We start from the raw sequence: 19,098 nt of genomic DNA, 5'->3' as shown, positions 1-19,098 counted from the left end.
TATGACCTGTGTGACAAGGAGCATGGAGGAGCCAGGAATCATACGTTGAGAGCTGTCATGTACAGACTGCTTCCTAACTCTTCACCCCAGAGAGAGCTTCTGCAGGAAGGCATGGCTTGATTCAGGCAGTAAGGACTGGCCTAAAGGTGCAGTCCCCTGTCGTAATGAACACCTGTCCACCTGGCCACTTGCATATCTGTGACCCGATGTCACAGATGACAGCTTTCTGCAGAGGGCTTAGCTCTTCCCTCCAATAAGATCCCTCCACTAACGTTCAGCACAAAAGATCAGGAGTGGGAGCTTATCCACGATTCTGCAGTAAGGGAGCTGAGGCGAGTGGCCAGCCTGGGCTACAGAGCTAGGCCCTATTTCAAACCCGAGCAAATGAAAGTCTCATCGAAAAGTATTGGAGTTCCTGATATTTTTTAACCATAAGTAAAGGAACTAGATGGAGGCAGGGTGTCGGTGCAGATTAGCAGTTAAAATGGTGGCAACATCATCTCCCTAGACCTTTAACAGAGTGGCCTTCACCCTTACGGCCAATTTTTAAAAAATGCCAAGAGCATCCTCGGCTTTGCCAGTAGCATTTTGCCTGGACACATCTTCCAAGCTCAGGGATCAGGGCTGATACAGTCCAGCTGGTAAGCAGGAGCGTGTGCAGGTAGGACTGAAAGTTGGGCCTGCTTGTTTTCTCTGAGTTCCTTCCGCTTCTCGGAAATTCCCAAATTCCTGATACCATCTAATCCTTTTACCAGCCCTGAAAACACTAAAGGTCTCCAATTGTCTCTGCTGCCACTGGCAAGTAAGATAAACTGATTAGCATCAACACAGAAGTCTAAGCCCTTTGGCTGTTTAGAGGTCGAGGTCTCTCTGTTCTGGTGCCTGGCAAGGCAAATCTGTCTCCACAGCAGAGTGGATCCACACTGGGAGATCTATTATTCTGTGTCACACTTTGCGGGCAGAATGCGCGTCCGCAGCATTTTGCTGTTACAGGGTCTAAATGTCCTCCTACCGTGTCCCCATCCAGTCTCTCCTCTCTGGCAGCCCCTTTGCTCCTGATTACTTGGGGTTCACTACCATATATTTAAGGAGAGCTGGGAAGCACTGGCTCTGAGCTGTCCCATGCCGCAGCAGCTGCTGCTGTTGCCAGGAATCACCGGACAATATTTCCAGCCTCTTCCTCCGGCTGGCAACTTGGTATATACTGAGCCTTAGAGTAACCACGTTAAGTAAACACAATGTAGACACCTGTACCGATCCTTACCAGAGGATGTGGAAGGAGAAAGCCATACTCCTCAGAAATGTGATATGTTTCCAAAGACAAGGGCAGGGCCGGCTTCAAACTCTGTCTTTGAGGCTCCATAGTTTTGCTTGAGATATCTGCACTGAAGAGATGTCTGTGGAGAAGGAATGTCCAGGCTCAGGAGCTCCCCAGCTGTGTCTTCTGAGTGATTTTAGTTGCAAAGCGTTGTAGCCGCAGGGAGAACCTTGTCCAGAGGTTGAATTCCAGGATGGCCACAAACCTATCTGAGACAAAGCCAAGTAGTAAGTAAACAATGGAGATTAGGAATTAAAACACACAAGCAAACAAACCGACTAAGAGAATCCCCCTTTTCCTTTCTCATTAAAAAAATAAAATAAAATAAAATAAAATAAGAGAACGTTGCTTTTAAACCCAGGGACAAATAGCTGAACTCTGGAAAGGGGAAGATGAACTTGACCCCCAGTTGTGGCTGTCAGATCCATACCCGACATGTCTGGTTCCCAAGGAGTTCTGACAACTTATCAAAATTACTGAACAAGCAGTCAGCTTTATTAGCTTCTAATCTCTATTTATATTTATTTGGAGGCACTAAATTTTCCTTTTTTTGAAAACTTATTTATTTATTAAACTTAAAATATAATCATATCATTCTCTCCTTTTCTTTCCCCCACCAGCCCCTCCCATGTTCCTCCCTTGCTACCTTCCAAATTCATGGCTTTTTTTTCTTTGTTATCACTGCATGTATATGTATATATAAAATTTGAGGGCTGACTTGATGTTTGTATATTAGGAGGGTAAAGTAAAGAAATTGAAAATATGACTGCTCCATGGTATGGTTAAGGAGAATTTCTTAATTCTTAATTTCTTAATTCTTTCTTTCTTTCTTTCTTTCTTTCTTTCTTTCTTTCTTTCCTCCTTCATGCCTTTCTTTTTTGCCTTCTTTCTTTTTCTCTCTCTCTCTTTTGTAGATGTGCAAGAGCGAAAATCTCTAGAAGCATCTGAAAGACTCTATTGCAGAGAGAGAAAGAAGTAAACTGACCATGGACAACAGACTGTCTGTTGTTAGCCAAGGCTGTCTGTGAGGAAGAGGGGAGAATAAATGGAGATAAAGAACAAAGAGAACATAGTGAGACTAGCAGGAACAAATAATAGCGAGAAGAGCTGGGTTATTAGAAGGCTGAGTAGCTTAGGAAGGATATCCTGTGAGCTGGAGGGAGTTTAAGGTAAAGGAGGAGGTGGGAAGGACTCTGAAACATGTAACAGGTCCTTGTGACACTGAGGGAGGCTGGAGGCCAACATGGGCTTTGGTATTCTGCTAGGCACCGCAGCTATGCATGTGCCCTTCTTCCTGAGGTAAGGGAGATGGCTCCTTTCAGATGGGAACCAGTGTCACAGGCTCCTGAGGAATGCTGGTTTTTATCTAACTCCCAGAAATCTTCCTGTTGTTCAGGTGGAGCTCATTTCTGGATATATGGACTGCCTTTTGGGATGAGGGTATTTGGAGTCTCCTTTGGACCTGAAATGTTGGACAACCAATTAGCACGCTCTTCCCTGGGGAGAGTATTTCTCCTGTTCCAGAGTAAACTTTTCAAAGCGGAAGTTGCAGTAGTAGTGGGTCATAAGGTTTTTTGAGGCGGTAGAATGAGCTAATTCAGGATAAGTGAAAGTATATGAATGCAGGTTTTCTGGGAGCAGCTCACTGGCCTTTGCATAGGTAGAGAGAGGGAGAGAGAGAGAGAGAGAGAGAGAGAGAGAGAGAGAGAGAAGAGGAAACACAGAAAGGAGAGAGAAGAAGAGAAGAGAAAGGGGGAACCAAAATGTCTGGATTATATAGTGAAGAGCCTGTAGGGATGGTGAAGCCCTGCTCCTAGGCTGAGGAGTTCTGGAGAGAGGGCAGGGTATACCAGCCATGCCCTACAGCAGGTAGGGACCCAGGAATGCTGGGAGAACCTGGTGGACAGGTCCACCTTGGATAAAGAGGCACTTCAGCTCCTTGTCTGGGTCTGAAGCCCAACAGTGGGTAGTGAGGAGGAAGACTCCAACAGCATATTGGAACCTTTGGAAAGCATTAGTTTGGGAGAGCAGTCCCAGGCCCTGATCCAGTTCACAGGAGCACATACCACTGATTTCTGCTTGAAAGCCTCTGATAACATTAAAGGAAGATTCATTTTTCTTAATGCTTTATTTTTCATTCTACTTTTTTAAATAAAAATTTTATAGAAAATAGATTTTTTTTTCATGCAATAAATTCTGAATTTCCTAGCTCCCAACTCTTCTCAAATTTTCAGTACTTCTCCATCCACCCAAATCCCCATACTTCCTTTTTCTCTCATTAGAAATGAACTCAGTGCCTGGCTGTTTGATCACCTCCCCCTTATAGGGGAGCAGACTTACAAGGCCACAGAGGAAGACAATGTAGCCAGTCCTGATGAGACCTGATAGACTAGGGTCAGAGGGAAAGGAGGAGAACTTCCCCTATCAGTGGACTTGGAAAGGGGCATGGGAGGAGATGAGAGAGGGAGGGTGAGGTTAGGAAGGGATGAAGGAGGGGGCTACAGCTGGGATACAAAGTGAATAAACTATAATTAATAAAAAAATATAAAATATAAAGAAGAAAATAAAATAAAAAAGAATAATTATCACCGACAATACAAATATTGTTGATATCATATGCACAATTAGGCATGATACCCAAGAATAATAATCATAAATTCAATTATTTTTAGGGGCAGCTATTAAAACCATATGTGAGAATGCTGAAAACTATATATCCTGACTAAGAGACTCTTGGTGGTTGTTTCATAATTGATTCATTTTATCAAAGAATAAATACAGAGATGCCTGGAATAAAAAAAAATAAAGAAAAAATAAGACAAGCAGGCATCTAAAATAATAATTACTAAAGTAAGATAAAATAGGAACAAATAAGTGTAGTAGGGCTACTGCGTTACAGTTATGCCACCTCATCAAAGTCTTCCTAAGAATACTTTAAGCGCCAAAACTATCTTGGGTAAAACTGGTCTCTAGTCACTTCGACAAGCCCTAAATTCCTGTGGTAAACTGGTCTCTGGACCAGCCCTAAATTCCTATAGAAGGTGACTCCGAGTTAAAGGTTAACTTCCTGCCATCTGACTGTTAACGCTCCACTTCTGTAAACATTGACTGCTTGTTGTAGATTCTTTCTGCATATGCCACCTGAATGAAAATGAGTTCATGACCCCTCCACGGTGCGGCTGAGGAGATGTTTATTGTAGATGTGAGGGAGAGGACAGCCAGAGGCATCTGGAAGAGTCCAGACTGGACTAGGCCATGAGGGTTTCGTGGGAGTGAGAGAGAAAGAGAAAGAAGGCCAAGAGAGGAGCCATATTGGCACACTCTGTTTGATTGAGAGACTCTTGCCTAGGTGACTAAAATGGAAAAGCAGTGAAGGATAATTCCTGACAAAAGAGTGGGCATCCACATGAGCATGTTAGCACCCACACATGCCCCAACATGCATAAACACACACACATGCATTCCCTACATACACAGAGAGAGAGAAAAAAGAGAAAAATGGGAGAGAGACGGATGATTTTACTTCTGAAGTTAGTGCTTTCATTTCACAGGTCAGTAAACTGAGCCATGGGTGACCAACTCGCCTGCTCAGCGTCAGTAGGCAACGCCTGAGCACGCGGCCTTGACTCCCAAATGGTTGCTCTGTTCCCCGGATGAGGGACCAGGCTGCCTCTCATAGGTGCTTTAGCACTGAATACACTTTGAAGCAAAGCTTAGGATAGTTATCGCCATATGCTAGGTCTGCCCTGCAAATGTTAAAAGGCCTGTCCTTTTCCCTAGGAGACTCTGACCTTGAAGTTGAAAGGTTTTGGCTAATGAATTCATTTGGAAGCCAATTTATCTATGCATAGCTAACTTCCTCCCTTTCTTTAAATTACGTACAAGACGATAGCCATTGCTGTGCTAACTTGTTTAGACATTTCTGTGGGAGTTTCTCTGACGAAGGCCATATGCCATACCACGGTTTGGTAGGAGACATCTAACAGGTGGGCTCAATTGCCCACTAAGCCTTCGTCCCCTATCATCCCATGTTAAGGTTCAGCTTCTTACATCTTCTGCATGGACTATCTCAATCTTCATGGCCTCTACATAGTCCCCTCAGCCCCATCCATCTGTTAGGTCTCAAACTTGGGACAAAAGGCTAACTGAGGTGCCTGTTTAACATATCAAAGTGAACCTGTGGCAGGCTGTAGGTTCTCCAAGCCTCCCTCAGTCTCTGTCTGTTACAGGATCTGGCTGGCATACCCTCGTCCCTACCCTAAACTTCTCCAGCCCAGGGTCTGGGCTGTTCTTCCCTATATAATCCAACTATTTTGGTTACCTGGCCATTTTTGTCTACCCTTTACCCTCTTGGCTCTCCCCTCTCCCCTTCCTGTTCAGCTCACTTGGCTCACGGTCATGTTCACTCTTGACTCTCCCAGATATCCCTGGCTATGCTCTTCCTCATACCTACAATAAACGTATGGAGCAATCACACCCTTCCTTTTTCATTCATTTTTTTATTCACCATCATTTTACAATTCTAGTCATGTTATTTTTATTTAGTCCCTCTGTGTCCTTTCTAGAATTACCCTAAACATTATAAAGCCATCAAATCATAAAATGCAGAATTGGAAGGGACAATATAGAGAGATGAGTGAATTAAAGAGTCTCGTATAAGTAACCCAAGATCTAGGGAGTGAAACTATATGGCACGTGATTTCTGGAGAGCTGACATCAGCGCTCACCCCGGGCTCTTGACTCAGGACTGTAAACTCAGGCAGGAATCTGTTGTCACCTGTAATTGTTTGTGTGGCCTTTTGACATGAGGATTAAAATTCCAAAACTGTTTTCGTATCTCCAGGAAGAGCAATGTTTATCCCAGAGACACCGTGCTGAGCACATGAGAAATCACGAGGGAAGCCGTGGCCTGTGACCCTCAGTGCCATTTTCCGTCACATTCTCTGTCCAGCTGTGAGTCTGTTTTTTTTTTTGTTTGTTTGTTTTTCCTGTGTGCTGATTGCATCTTTCTGATGCTTTGCACACTGAGTCTGAACACCCAGTTGCTCTTGCGTTCTCCTCTGCCTTGCTGTTGTCAGGCATTGCCCTCTCATCGTAACCACCGAGTCTAGCCTTCTGATCTCCGGTCTTGACTTGGTTGCTCTGAGGTCCAGATCCGTATTGTTTGCAGAGCTGGGAGTATTTCACTCTGTGAAATAACACTCATGCATCCTGGACCTGGCGCATGGAGGTGGCCAATTCTAGCTGTGCCCAAGCCATCAAAGAACAGTACGCTGCCCCAGAGACAAGCAGAACCTGGTTCCTTTCCTTTGTCTGTCCAGTCACAGCATCTTCTGTCTCAGAGATACTATCTGGCTGCCACCCTACCTGAATTTGACTTCTCTCTTAAGAAAGAAACATCCCAATTCGGGTGCCTCCATGGTTTTCTTTACAGAATTGCTCTCTCCTTTCAACATTCTGTAAGCAGCTTGTCTGTTCCTCTGCCAGGCTCTCCCTGATTGGGTCGTTATGAATGTGTTCACCTGGTATTTCCTTTTAGCCTTCTTCAAGACAGAATCCATACACAATGCAGCTTCGTGTTTGAAGTTATCAGCAAGCTTAGTGTTGGCACTGAAGAGATGTTTTCTGGCTGAGTGATTTCTCATTCTCATTGTGGAGCTCACCCTTTTATAGCAAACACCTAGAATGGAGAACACTGTGCTAGTCTATGATGCACCCCGTTACTTGTTCATTTACATTCACTTTTAATTTGTTTACTATGTAATGCTATGGATCAGATCTAGGGCCTCACATAGGCTAGACAAACAATTTCCACCAATTTATAATCCCTACCTTGATGTAACACTTTAGACCCAGCCCCAAAATCTTAACCAGCAGTAGGGAACCAGGACCATACCATATTAAAAAAACAACAAAAACAAAACAACACCGTCTGATGTCTTTTTCGTTTACTCTCACAGTCTGTTATGTTGGTTATGTGTAGAAATACCCTCTTTGGGTTCCACAATCTGCATTCCCATGAATCATAGTGGTACTGTACGCAACAAGGCTTTCATTTCTTGTAGAGCACAGACTTGGATCTTTGGGAAATGGACTAGTGAATATTTAGAAGATGAAGAAAACCCACTCATAAATGAATATTGCAGGGCGTCGGTCCCATGTTTACTTGTAAAACCATCAGATACACTTACTTTCACTTTCTAGTTTCTAATTTGATCAACTCTGGATCTAAATGGCCCAAGACCAACAGCACAAAGAGCACTGAGTGTTCCTTCTCACACTAATTGCTTCTTTGTCCTCGTGTTCCATGAGACCCTCTAGACATTTCCTTCCCTAGATGCTCAGGCATCTGGGACTGTGGCTACTTATTTTATGTTTTCTAAATCTTTCTTCTAAAGATCTATTCCTCCCTGTTTCATCTTAGCCTCCTCCTTGACCATAACTCAAATCTAACAATCACTGGTTTGCCTCTTGCTAAGCCCTATGGTCAGCACCCCACCACCACCACCACCACGCAAACCCACTTAACTCCCACCACAGCTGTTAGTCACAGGCGTCATTCCTCGGATTCAGGTGAGAAGACAGCAGCCCAGATGTGTCACAATAAAGCCAGGTGTCACGTTCTCGGTACATGACAACACCGGGACACAAAACCGGCTCTAGACTATGATTCCAGCCATCTTTTATGCGCTCCAGAATTCAGCCCTGGCTCCTCCCCCCCTTTCCAATCTCATCGAAGACTTGTATAGTCCTCTCTAGCCTGGCAGCCAGCAGTGCTGGGCTTCAGTTGTGCTTTGTGTTGTCCTATCTCCAGGCCCACGGACCTCCCATCTGCTGGGCATTTTCGCTTGGATTCTCTAGAGCAGTGGTTCTCAACCTGTGGGCCATGGCCCCTTTTTGAAGGAGGATCACACATCAGATATACTGCATAGCAGATATTCACATTATGATTCGTAACAGTAGCAAAATGATGGTTATTGAAGTAGCAATGAAGTAATTGTATGGTTGGGAGTCACCGCAGCGTGAGGAACTAACTGTCTGGGGTCGCAGCGGTAGGGAGGTTGAGAACCACTGATTTCACAGAGAATATCTCTGCCCATGCATGGTTTACTAGATGTTTTGCGACTAAGGCTGGGGTGATACATGAAGCCCACAGCCACGAGCTGGAGGCCTGTCTCAGAAGGCTCAGTGACTGATGGAAACTGAAGTGATTTACTTCACCTTCATATCCAGGACAGAGCTGTCACCATCCATAGTTCAGATCTTGGTGGATGGCTTCTCTCAGAAACTGGGGCCCAGTGATTGTGGGGCCCAGGAATGCTCTACCTTCTCTTGCTCTGAGGTATAAGAATGTAAAGACAAAAGAGCCTGAAGTATGGTGTAAGAGCCTGCACATGGCAGTGCAAACTGACTACCTGGAGCTGACCTGAAGCCACCTCGTCACTGGAGCCACATGGAAGAGTATCATCAGGCTTCCTAACCCTTCTGCCTCAATAATGCTAGTATTTCTCTGTTTCCAATCTGCCACCATGCTTCGGGACATTGTCACTTGCTTCTGGGACATTACTCATATTGCAGTAGCTACTTAATAACTACCTGCCTATACTCTGCCTCTGTAGCACCTCCTCATGCTTTCTTCTTGGGTTCCTGGTGCAGCTTCTGATCAATTTCCCTGTTTTATTATGAGGCCACCATTAACCATTCTTTGCAAGCTCTCTTTCTAAGTACCAGAGTGTCACTTAAGTCTGTTATATTGTTTATATTTTGAAGTTGATCATTCAGCTTTCATTCAAATAGTTTATGTAAAAAAAAAAAACAAAAAAACAAAAAAACAAAAAAAAACATTTTTGCTGATAAAACTCATCCCCTTTGTTTTCAGGATAACTCAAATAGACTTCATTGTATTGTTCTTGAGCGGGCAGGAGGCGGTTATGTGGATGTGCTCAAGTCCCAGGCACACTCCTCCTTGGAGAAGGAAAGGGTCCAGAATGTAGTATTCTCTAAAGGGTACTTTCTTCAAAAAACAAGTAATTCTGGCATTTGCCTGTCCTAAATTGTACTGTCTGCAACAGAATGTCAAGCAAGATTCGAGACTCAGTCATCTCCTGCCTGAATGGAGGGGCTGGAGGACTAATGGATGCCCAGTAAATATATGTCATGCTTTTCAAACATAAAAATACCAAAGCGCTTCTGACATTGAAGCCACTGTGCTGTGATCAGGAAAGTAATTCCAAGTGCTCTTCCACTCTGGACCGGATGCTAGCTTTTTGTTGGTTAGGACTTCGGGTACAATTATCCTAACCTATCCATTTTAAAAAATACAACTTAATGATCTGCTAGATGTCTGAATGTGCTATATACTGGAAGGCAAATCACTGCTGATGATTTTAGTTGTACAAAACATTATATAGAATAAGGAAATGAAGAAAGCAGCCATTTTCTTTATAAGAGACTATTTTATTTTACAGCAGCCTCAGTTCCAGAACAAATGCAGGCATATGCGGGCCATGGAGCTTTGGGGTTTGGTATAGGAATGTGTGCTGTGTGCCACTGTAATTTGTTTTTTTTTATGCTACAGGGGCTCATAGATATTTCTTTGAGGATCAGAAGAGAATTTGGATGTTCAAACAATATTAAAACTGTTGACACTCTGGAGGTGTTTGCAGTTGAACTGAATGCACTTTGCATTATGAGACAGCATGAGCAAGAGGGGGCTCAGGCAGCGTACCATGATTTAGATGTGAGATATGCTCCCACAGGCTCCTGTGCTTGAACATTGGTCCCAAGTGTTAGTCTTATGAAATCTTTGAAAGACGGGACATGCCTGGAGATCGTGGGGCACTAGGAGAGTGGGCAAGGAGGATCATAGTCTGGCCCTGGTTCTGTCTTGATGGCTCTCCTCTCTGACTGCTCAGTGACCTAACCAGGTGCTCCACACTCCTGCCACCCAGCCTTATTCACCAGGGGCCAAAGTGAGCTCCTCCTCCCCAGGTTTCCTTGCTTCTCTTAAGATATTTGGTTACAATGATTAGAAGACTATCCAACATGACTGAAACATAGTAACAGCATAAAATGTAACCCATAATTTATGTTTTCACTTACAAAATTTTTTAACACAGATGACTGTATGCAATGCTTTTGTAGTGAGGTTTTAAGAGCAAAAATTTCTTGCAAACTTTTTTCCTCCTTCTGAATATCACATTTTCCTTCTGAATAGATTTCCTTGTGCTTTGCTTCCCTAATTAAAATGTACATGTTGAAATTATCTTCTGGACACATTGCTGAGATGGGAAAGCTGTTAGATGAGCTTTAAGACTACAGAAAGTTAACTATTGAGTTCAGATACTAAATTTATGAATACTAGGTATGAATTTTAAAATGCCAAAGGGATCAAAGAAAAATACTGCGATCATTGTTTTGTGTGAACCAGGAAGACCTAATTTTCTCTATGTCTCATTAATTTACCCTTCTGTGGGATTTATAATTGAGAGAAAGAGCCGTTCCCTTTAGGAGCAACTGAGATCCACTTGTTCATGGTGGAGGCAAAACACCATTTTTTAAACACAACGGTTATCAGCAGTTGGGCTGATTTTGAATGCCATTCTTCTGGATTGCTGGAGGGGAGTATTCCCAAGGCTGCAGTGAATCCAGGCCCCCGAGATATGACAAAAGATCAAAAATGGGGTCCCACTGAGAAGCCGCCACTCACGCTCATTCTGCTTGTCTCTCTTGCTCCACGATGGTAGAGATGGAGCAATCTTTCATACAACAACCAGAAAGACAGATGCACTTACTTCTGTTTGCACCACTGAAACCATGGGGTCTGGCCCTCAACAATTGCATGAACCACGCACATTTTTATCTCCTCAGCCAAGCTGCTAATTTGACTTTCTCCTTTTAAAGTGAAAATTTTCTTTCCTTCCTTCTTTCCTTCCTTCCTTCCTCCCTCCCTCCTTCCTTCCTTTCTTCCTTCCTTCCTTCCTTCCTTCCTTTCTTCCTTTCTTTCTTTCTTTTTTCAATAACTTGAATTAAAATTTTCTCTTTTTGGCTCTATCATAAAACCAAAGCTTAAGATGAACACCAAAGTGATCTTCAATTATATTTCCAATGCTTTGTAAAACAGCTAGTTCAGGGCTAAATCTTTCAAGTGGACAGAGACAGGAACATGGTGGGATTTTCTCAGTCACACCTGTGCCCACTGGTGCTGTAGGTCAGTGGGCACTCTGTCAGCCAGAGAACATTTTGTCCATCGTTTGGTTAACACACAGGGTCACGTTCTGTCACTCCATAGGTGAAGTATCTTTTGAGAAGCTCCATAGGCCTCTCTTTTCAATGATGTAAACTCACTGCTACACTTGGGTTTAAGGTTTAGTTTATTTTGATCTCTAAGGAGTAAGTGAAGAAACCAGATGTGGTGGATCCTGCCTTTAGTCTCATCACTTGGGAGGCAGAAGCCGGCAGAGCTCTGTGAGTTTGAGGCCAGCCTGGTCTACAAAATGAATCTAGGACAGTCAGGACTACAAAAATAAACCCTGTCTCGAAAACCAAACAAATAAACAAAAAGAGTAAATGAAGACATGGTATCTCATAACGTGTGCTTCTGATAACTCAATGGTGGCTTTCCATGTCAGGTTTTGCTTTATTCAGAAAAGAAGGTTAGCATCCTTGCTTAATGTGTTGTTGACTTTCAACATCAGATGATGGCCTAGTAACTAGTAACATCTATAGAGTTACAGCCCAAAAACCAAATATTAATTAAATACAAGCCCATGTACACTTTGCACTTTCTGAGGAATCCTTTTGGCAGGATTATTTAAAGCTGTATAGATGCCTGCGATGATTCTTTCCTTTGCAGGTTTCCAACTCTAAACTCCTTCATTTCTGTGCGATGCTCATGACCATGTTCCCAGGCTCTGATCTCTGCATCCTGTGGACTTAGCCTAGTAGATGCAGCTTTTGGAAAATACTGGACTCTTTCAAGTATTGTCTTTCTTAAAGGAAAGAAGCAACTTGAAACACTTGTTTTTATACATCACTGTGAGAGGGGGGAGTACTGATGCACGCAAGGCACAGTGACCAGCACCGGACAGCTGAGTATGAACTGTCACCATGAGCGTATTCCGTAGAAGACTCGCTTTAGCCGAAGATGCTGTGTCAAAAACATGGCGATCTCTACGGAAGCCATATTTCTGTGCTGACTCCTTAGCCAGTCTGCGGCCAGTTCAGTGAAAGAAGTTGTATTTGCTTGTTTATTTCACTCTAGAAAACTTGCAGGCTGGCTGCAACCATTCATTCAACCAATATTCTCTACACCAGTAACCTTGTCCTAACTTTCCAAACAAAGCCTTCTAGTCTGTGCTGCTGCCCCACACGCCATGAGTCTAGTGACTGGAAAAGTAGCCAACCAGTACCGGGGTTATCTTAGTGGCTCGTCGAGAGTGGGAACACTGTGTAATCAAAATATTAAGTTAGCTGGGTGGTCGTGGTGCACGCCTTTAATCCCAGCACCCAGGAGGCAGAGGCAGGCAGATCTCTGTGAATTTGATCTACAGAGCTAGTTCCAGAACAACCAGAGCTACCTAGTAAGACCTGGTTTCAAAGACAAACAAGTAACTAGAAGGGTGCAGATGCGAAGCAAGCCATACTGTGTGTTTATTGATGAGTTGTTTTTCCTTCAGAGACATTCCTCAGAACGTGAAATCCTCTCTCTGTTTCTGGGTCTTTCCCTCCTCTCTCTTTCTCACATGTGTATGTGTGCACTCTCTCTTATTGTTGTATTTTTAAACTTGAGATTCACTGTGCAGCCCAAGCTAATCTTGAACCTGAGAACTTCCTGCCTCAGCCCCTCGAGAGCTTGGATCACTCATGTGTACTGGATCTATCTGCCTCTTCCATGTCTTTTTCTTATTAAGAGTTCAAGTTATGGGACCAGAAAAATTACATTTTAACTGGTTTTATGATATAGATTTTCCTCTTTTCTTCCTTTTTACAATTTTTTTTTGTTTTGAAAAAAAAAAATCTCATTTTAGCCCAAGATGGCTTTGAAGTCTGTATGTAACAAAGGCTGGTCTTTAACTCCTAGTCCTTCTGCCTTTACCTTTGAGGTGCTGGGATTCTGTGTGTGCTCTGCCATGTTCAACAGTACTATATTACGTGTCTTCAAAAGGCCCATTGATGCAAGCATGGCCTATGGTGTCACTGTAAAATGAAGGGACCTTGAGGGGCCTTGGGAAGGAACTGGATCAGCAGAGATCAGCCTTTGAAGGTATTGTGTATTGAGACCCTAGATTCTTACTTTTTGCCTTCCGCATGCCCTGAAGGTCTCACTTTTGTTTTTATCATGTGTTTCCCAAAGTATTATTATGTTCTTATGGTAGAAATATAAAGTGACACATTTAAGATCTCAAAGCCAATAAGTATTTAAGGTGGAACCTATGTCTCAAATGCTAGACCTTAGTTTTGAAATTTCTGTAGCACGCTAAAATCTAATGTTTTTGATTCATAATTACATCACCTTCCTGGCACCTACCTGTCCGCACTCCTTTAAAGTCATGTGCCATGTTTTATTTCTTCAGAGATGAAGTCCTCGTACATTCAAAGAGCTTGCTAGGTCCACACTAGTGGGACCATTGAAGATTCCCATCTTTTGTTACATACTTGATTTCTGGTTTCCCACTTGCCTCTCCTGTGATTTCAGGTCATCAAATGTCTTCATTTCCCACTTTCCCAAATTGTTCTCTTTCTAACATATTCCAAGTAAAGAAGAGGAAAAGAAAAATGAGTGTCGCTAAGAAACTAAATGACCTCCCATTTGTAAGTATTTGTGTGGCTCTGAGTAGGTTGCTTCATCCTTTTGAGTATTGAATTTGTCATCCCTAAAAGAAAAGTTTGGCTTGGAATTTATGAGTTTTATGTTTTAGTTTTAGCTTTGAAACAAGGTCTCGTTCTGTAGCCTAGGCTAGCCTCGAACTCATCAGTACGCCTGACCTTGAACTTCCAGGTTCTCCTATAAGCGGGAATTTCTGGCGTATGCTACTACATCTGGCTTAGATGACTTTTAATTTGTATTTATTTACTTATCTATTTATGTGTTTTTCAACACAGGCTGGACTGGAACTTAGTACGTTGTTTGTTTTTAACAAAATCTCAAAGTTCTATTTTACCAGTGAAAACTCCAGAGCCAGATGCTGGAGTGAAAGCCTGATAGCTCAGAGAGGCAGAGAAACACCCAGCTCACCTTCCTCCCCTGAAAGCAGCAATGCTCCTTCCCCAAGGTGCAAATCCCAAACTGAATACTCCTTCCGTCTACTTCCTCTGGGTCTCTCTATCCATCCTCTTGACGGCCTCTTACTTTCTATGGTTTTTTCCCCATGTTCATTCCCTGTCAATTGGTTGCTTGCTCCATCTCTTGACCTAGAGTTGACTTTATTTAATCTGGTTTACAAAACTCAAGCAGAAAGCTCTTGGATTAAAGGTGTGTGCTAGGGCTGAGCCACACCACAACCAGAAACAGGTTTTCCCAGCAAACGACACAATCTCGGGGTTCACAGTGTGATCAAACATCCTGCAACAGTGTGTAATGCAGTCTTCCCTGGAACTTCCATGGCCCTCTTGTGTCAGCCCCCGAATGCTGGGATTACGGGTACAAGCCACTGTGCCCCACTTCAATTCCTCTTAACTCATCATTCAGGGATCCCATTAGTAAGTTTACTCATGTCGGAGTGTGAATGCTAATAAACCAGGAGAGATTGTATCACAAAGATTTATTAGGTACTTTTCGGGATCTGTGATGAAATGCAGATGAAATGACCGAAAGCAATGTACAGGAAGAAAAAAAAAGTTCATTTTGGCTTGTGGTTCCAGAGAGGGTATCAGTAATAATTTGGAAGGCATTAAAGCAGGAAGCCAAAGCAGGAAGCTGGATGGTCACATATTTAGCCACATGGCAGCAGAGAGTGTCAGCTGAAAGTGAGATAAGTCTATAAACCTTCAAATCCCATGTCAGACAGCAAGGCTGTGCCTCCTAAAAGCCATAACCACTCCAAATGGCACCCAGGGAGCCAGTGTTCAGATATGTGAACCTATGGGGGACATTCTTCATTCAAACCACAACAAAACGTGAGCTCTTCCTTCTTCTCAGCCCTGACTAATGAACCCACACACTGGTTAACAACAGTCTGACAGCCATAGCTTACTCTGTGACAAGAATACAGACTAACCAGAAGGTAACAATGAAAAAGTACAGAGTTTTTCACACTTTGGAAGTATAGGACTTGGCCATGGAAAGTAGATATCATTCAGAGGAATCTTCAGTAACAGCTACAAAGGACACAAGGCTGATGCAATTTCTATTTATTGAGTTTCATTATTATATTTTAATCATTAATCTAATTTAGAGCATTTCTTATCATTTAAAAGTAATATTAAATAGTTCGCTTTTGTTATTTTCCTACAGGGAATGCACAGATTATTTTAAAATCTATACAGTGTATTACTGGTAAATCACTTCATGTTCCTACCCAGTGGGTCTGATTCAATGAGCTATGACAGGACATAGGCAGATTTCTGTGCACCTGCACCCTTGCTGCACTAAGCTCAACTCAGAAGGGCTTTCTCAGTTGTATCTTTCACACTCTTCAGGAAATTCATGACATCAGTACCCCCAGTCCCTCTGTTTTCCGTGTTTGAGGGTTCCTCTGACTTACAGCCTTCTTTGGGCTGCTGCTTGGAAGGTCTCATGATATACGTATCTACTATTCCGAGATGGAATTTTCTCACAGAGACCAGGCCATTCACACACTCATTATATACGTTCTTCAAGTCTTTATCTCCTGTTGAAATGACAAATTCACGGACTGAGGGGCCCGACTCCAGGGAGCAGAGGAATTCACGGTGGTCCGGAGGCATGTACTCTCTCATTTCCTGGAGGAATTCTGCAGGAGATCCTACAGACAAACAAAGACAGGTAAGGGGTTGGGGCAGGGTTTGGGGGAGAGAAGCCCTTCCCCGCCTAGGGGAGAAAGAGGGCAAGGTCAGGCAGGCTGGGTGATCATTACCTACAGCCACTGTGGGAGGATTTAAAGGGAAGACCACCCTAAATAGCTTGCTCCTAACAATGGCTATTCCTGAAGACTCCTGTTAGGCCTATAGACCGAATAAGCAACACTTTCCTAATAAGATATGTTGCTTGAGTTTGCTTCGTCATCCTTCTTCTTTTCATCCTCTTCTCTCTTCTCCCTCTCTGTGACTCCCTCTCTCTTTCTTTCTTTGGCTTTACTGGACAGGATCTCACTGTGTATCACACAATGGCTTTAAATTTGCAATGCTTCTACTGTTGGGGAGGATCCTTAGAGTCCTGAGATATAGTCCGGACAGAGGACAAGAAAACACATGCTGTCGCTTCCACCCACCTTCACCAGTTTTGTGTTTTATTCCCAGAAGGACATCAAGACACTGAAAGATGCTGCTCTGGCCTGCGCTGCCCCCTGAAAACTTTCTGGGGGTGTCCCAGACACCCTCATACAGCAGACCCTCTGACAGCTTGGGATTGCCTTTCCAGCTAGACCGAAAAAAGAAAGAAAAAGTCATTTGGATTAGTTGTCAGATAGAAAACCTCCCACTAAAAGCCACTCTTCCACACATCCCCTGTCACCCATTTTCATGGGTGAAAACAATAAATAGCACAGTTCTGAGAAAGTCTGACATACTTTCTGAGTGAAGACTTGTTTCACCCCAGCTCAGAGCATTTTCTCTCTTTGCTCTGAGCCATTTTCTCAGGTCTGTTCCAGGGCCTCCCAGGCCAATAGTCACCGGGAAACAAAGCCCGTGCTTTCTTGACAACGTGGACGTGAGCAATACAAATTATCATTATTTCAACCCAAAGAATACTGGAGGCCAGCAACTGGCCTCTGCTCTGTTCTTTATATGAGTCGAGAAAATAAACCCAAGCCTCAGACTACATACCCAGACAAATATATGCGAAGGACATGGAAAAACTGGTCTGGGTCCACATAGTCTGTGAAAAGATGAGAATATTTACTAAGCAACATCAGAGGTACACAGTGAGTTCAAGACACTGCAAACAGCTATCTGGATTCCAGTACAAGATGACAGGAAAGGCACCAGGCAGATCCAGAGTCTCTGCGGGCAAACACCACTCTCCTCCGTCCTCTCCTGGAGAAGCCTACTCACCACCTCTCCTGTACCCCGTACTGGGTCTGCTAAGGAAGCAAGTCAAGTTACCTAGGGGACACATCATCCCAATCAGACTGTCAGCATTGCAAAGCTTTCAAAAACAAACCGGGACTGGGCATGTAGCTCCATGGTAGAGTGCTTTGTCAGCATCTGTGAGCCCTGGGCTCCATCCCTGGCACCACGCACACACGTACACACACACACACATGTACACAGGCGCCCACACACACACAGTAGCCCCACGGGATCCACTCATGGGTCTTCATAAAGCTTACCAACACTTGATTAGAAGAGTTTTTCTCCCTCAATAGCAGCAGCTTCAAACCCACAAACAAAATCCCACTTGTTAAATTGAGCCAGGAAGGTGGAGTTCCTTCCCAAATTACTCTTATGCACTTCCTGGGTTTTGTAGATTTTCTACTTCAGTTTTGAAACAGTTCTTTTCTCCGCTACCCCAGAGCAGATTTGTGAAGAGTCAGAGTTAAGTCAGACCAAAATCTAGGGGTTTTAACACTTAAAATTGCCTTTGCATTCAACAGGTTTCTTCGCGGATTTTAGTGGCAGGCAAGAAAGAGCCTCAGCGTTGAAAAGACACAGTCTGGAATTCTGGGCTCCCTGCTTCCGACCAGCGGCATAGCCTCAAGTCACCTCCTTCCCTCTTTGACCTTGGGTTTCCTTTTCCAAAAGTGGAAATAAATAGACCTACTATGCAAAAACAGCATAATGATGTAGTAAGATGGACGGACACTCAGGAATGGGTACTTTGCTCCTTTTTTTTTTTTTTTCCTCAACACCTCTTTGCTTCAGACACCAGACACATGGCTGTGAGCCCCGAGTGTGTACGGCCAACAATACTCACCTCGCATCCTCTTAAAAAACTCCTTGGCGTTCCCCAGACTGGTAGCTATGTGACTCAGTGCCTTTTCCAGCGCTTTCAGGTCTTCGTGCGTTACTGCATTGGATACAGCGGGGATTGCCTTTAAAGGAAATTTAAAATAAAATTTAAAAAAAGCAAGATATATAAGATCTAGCGGTAAACATTGGCACAGAATAAATTTGCTGATTTACTCAGCCAACCAACCGTTACACCTAGAACCAACGTTACAACCAACCGTGCACACGTATGTCCTTGTGCTCATGCGGAGGCCAGACATTAACATCGAGAGTCAGTAAGAGCTGCCCCTCTGTTCTTTGCGGCAGGGCCTCTCACCGGCCTAAAGCTAGCTGATTAGGTTAGCTGGCTGGCCCCAGGGCCCCAGGGATCTGCCTGCCTCCACCTCCTGGCCTCTCACGTGCCAACACGCTCAGCTTTTTCATCAGGAGATGAGACTCATGCTTGCACAGCGAGCTCTTTCCCCACCAAGCCCTCCCCTCGGCCTCTGCATGTGTCTTTCGGTCAGAATAATTGGATTTGCATCTTTATGGATTAACGGCAGAACCCTTTGAAGATTTTTATTTCTTACCGAATTTTCAAATTTGACTCTGAATACATGGCCCCTAGACTTTCATATTTCTCAGGATGATGTAGATAGATAGATAGATAGATAGATAGATAGATAGATAGATAGATAGATAGATAGATAGAT

The 19,098-nt window shown here is 43.6% G+C and overlaps 2 protein-coding genes across 9 annotated transcripts in view; both read right to left on the bottom strand.

Moving 5' to 3' along the window:
- Ido2 (indoleamine 2,3-dioxygenase 2) overlaps positions 1-1,497 on the bottom strand; it is a 119,085-nt gene extending 117,588 nt beyond the window's left edge. For 4 of the 7 annotated variants that reach the window (XM_055593448.1, XM_055593449.1, XM_055593442.1 and 1 more), the window contains exon 1: positions 1,265-1,496. In XM_055593448.1, coding sequence (XP_055449423.1) covers positions 1,265-1,363 — 99 coding nt within the window. In that variant the 5' untranslated portion in view covers positions 1,364-1,496. Of the gene's footprint in view, positions 1-1,264 lie in introns of all 7 variants that reach the window. The other 3 variants (XM_055593446.1, XM_055593444.1, XM_055593445.1) reach the window with 1 other exon arrangement.
- Positions 1,498-15,082: 13,585 nt separating this feature from the next.
- Positions 15,083-19,098, bottom strand: part of Ido1 (indoleamine 2,3-dioxygenase 1) — a 14,341-nt gene continuing 10,325 nt past the window's right edge. For both annotated transcript variants that reach the window (XM_055593402.1, XM_055593401.1), the window contains exons 7-10: positions 18,372-18,489; positions 17,282-17,333; positions 16,729-16,877; positions 15,083-16,263 (exon numbers count right to left, since the gene is read on the bottom strand). In XM_055593402.1, coding sequence (XP_055449377.1) covers positions 15,914-16,263; positions 16,729-16,877; positions 17,282-17,333; positions 18,372-18,489 — 669 coding nt within the window. In that variant the 3' untranslated portion in view covers positions 15,083-15,913. The remainder of the gene's footprint in view (positions 16,264-16,728; positions 16,878-17,281; positions 17,334-18,371; positions 18,490-19,098) is intronic.

This window comes from Psammomys obesus, unplaced genomic scaffold (genome assembly GCF_907164565.1).
Source record: "Psammomys obesus unplaced genomic scaffold, mPsaObe1.curated_primary_1811, whole genome shotgun sequence".
In the NCBI taxonomy this organism is placed as follows: domain Eukaryota; kingdom Metazoa; phylum Chordata; class Mammalia; order Rodentia; family Muridae; genus Psammomys; species Psammomys obesus.
This window is presented reverse-complemented; position numbering and strand designations above follow the sequence as displayed.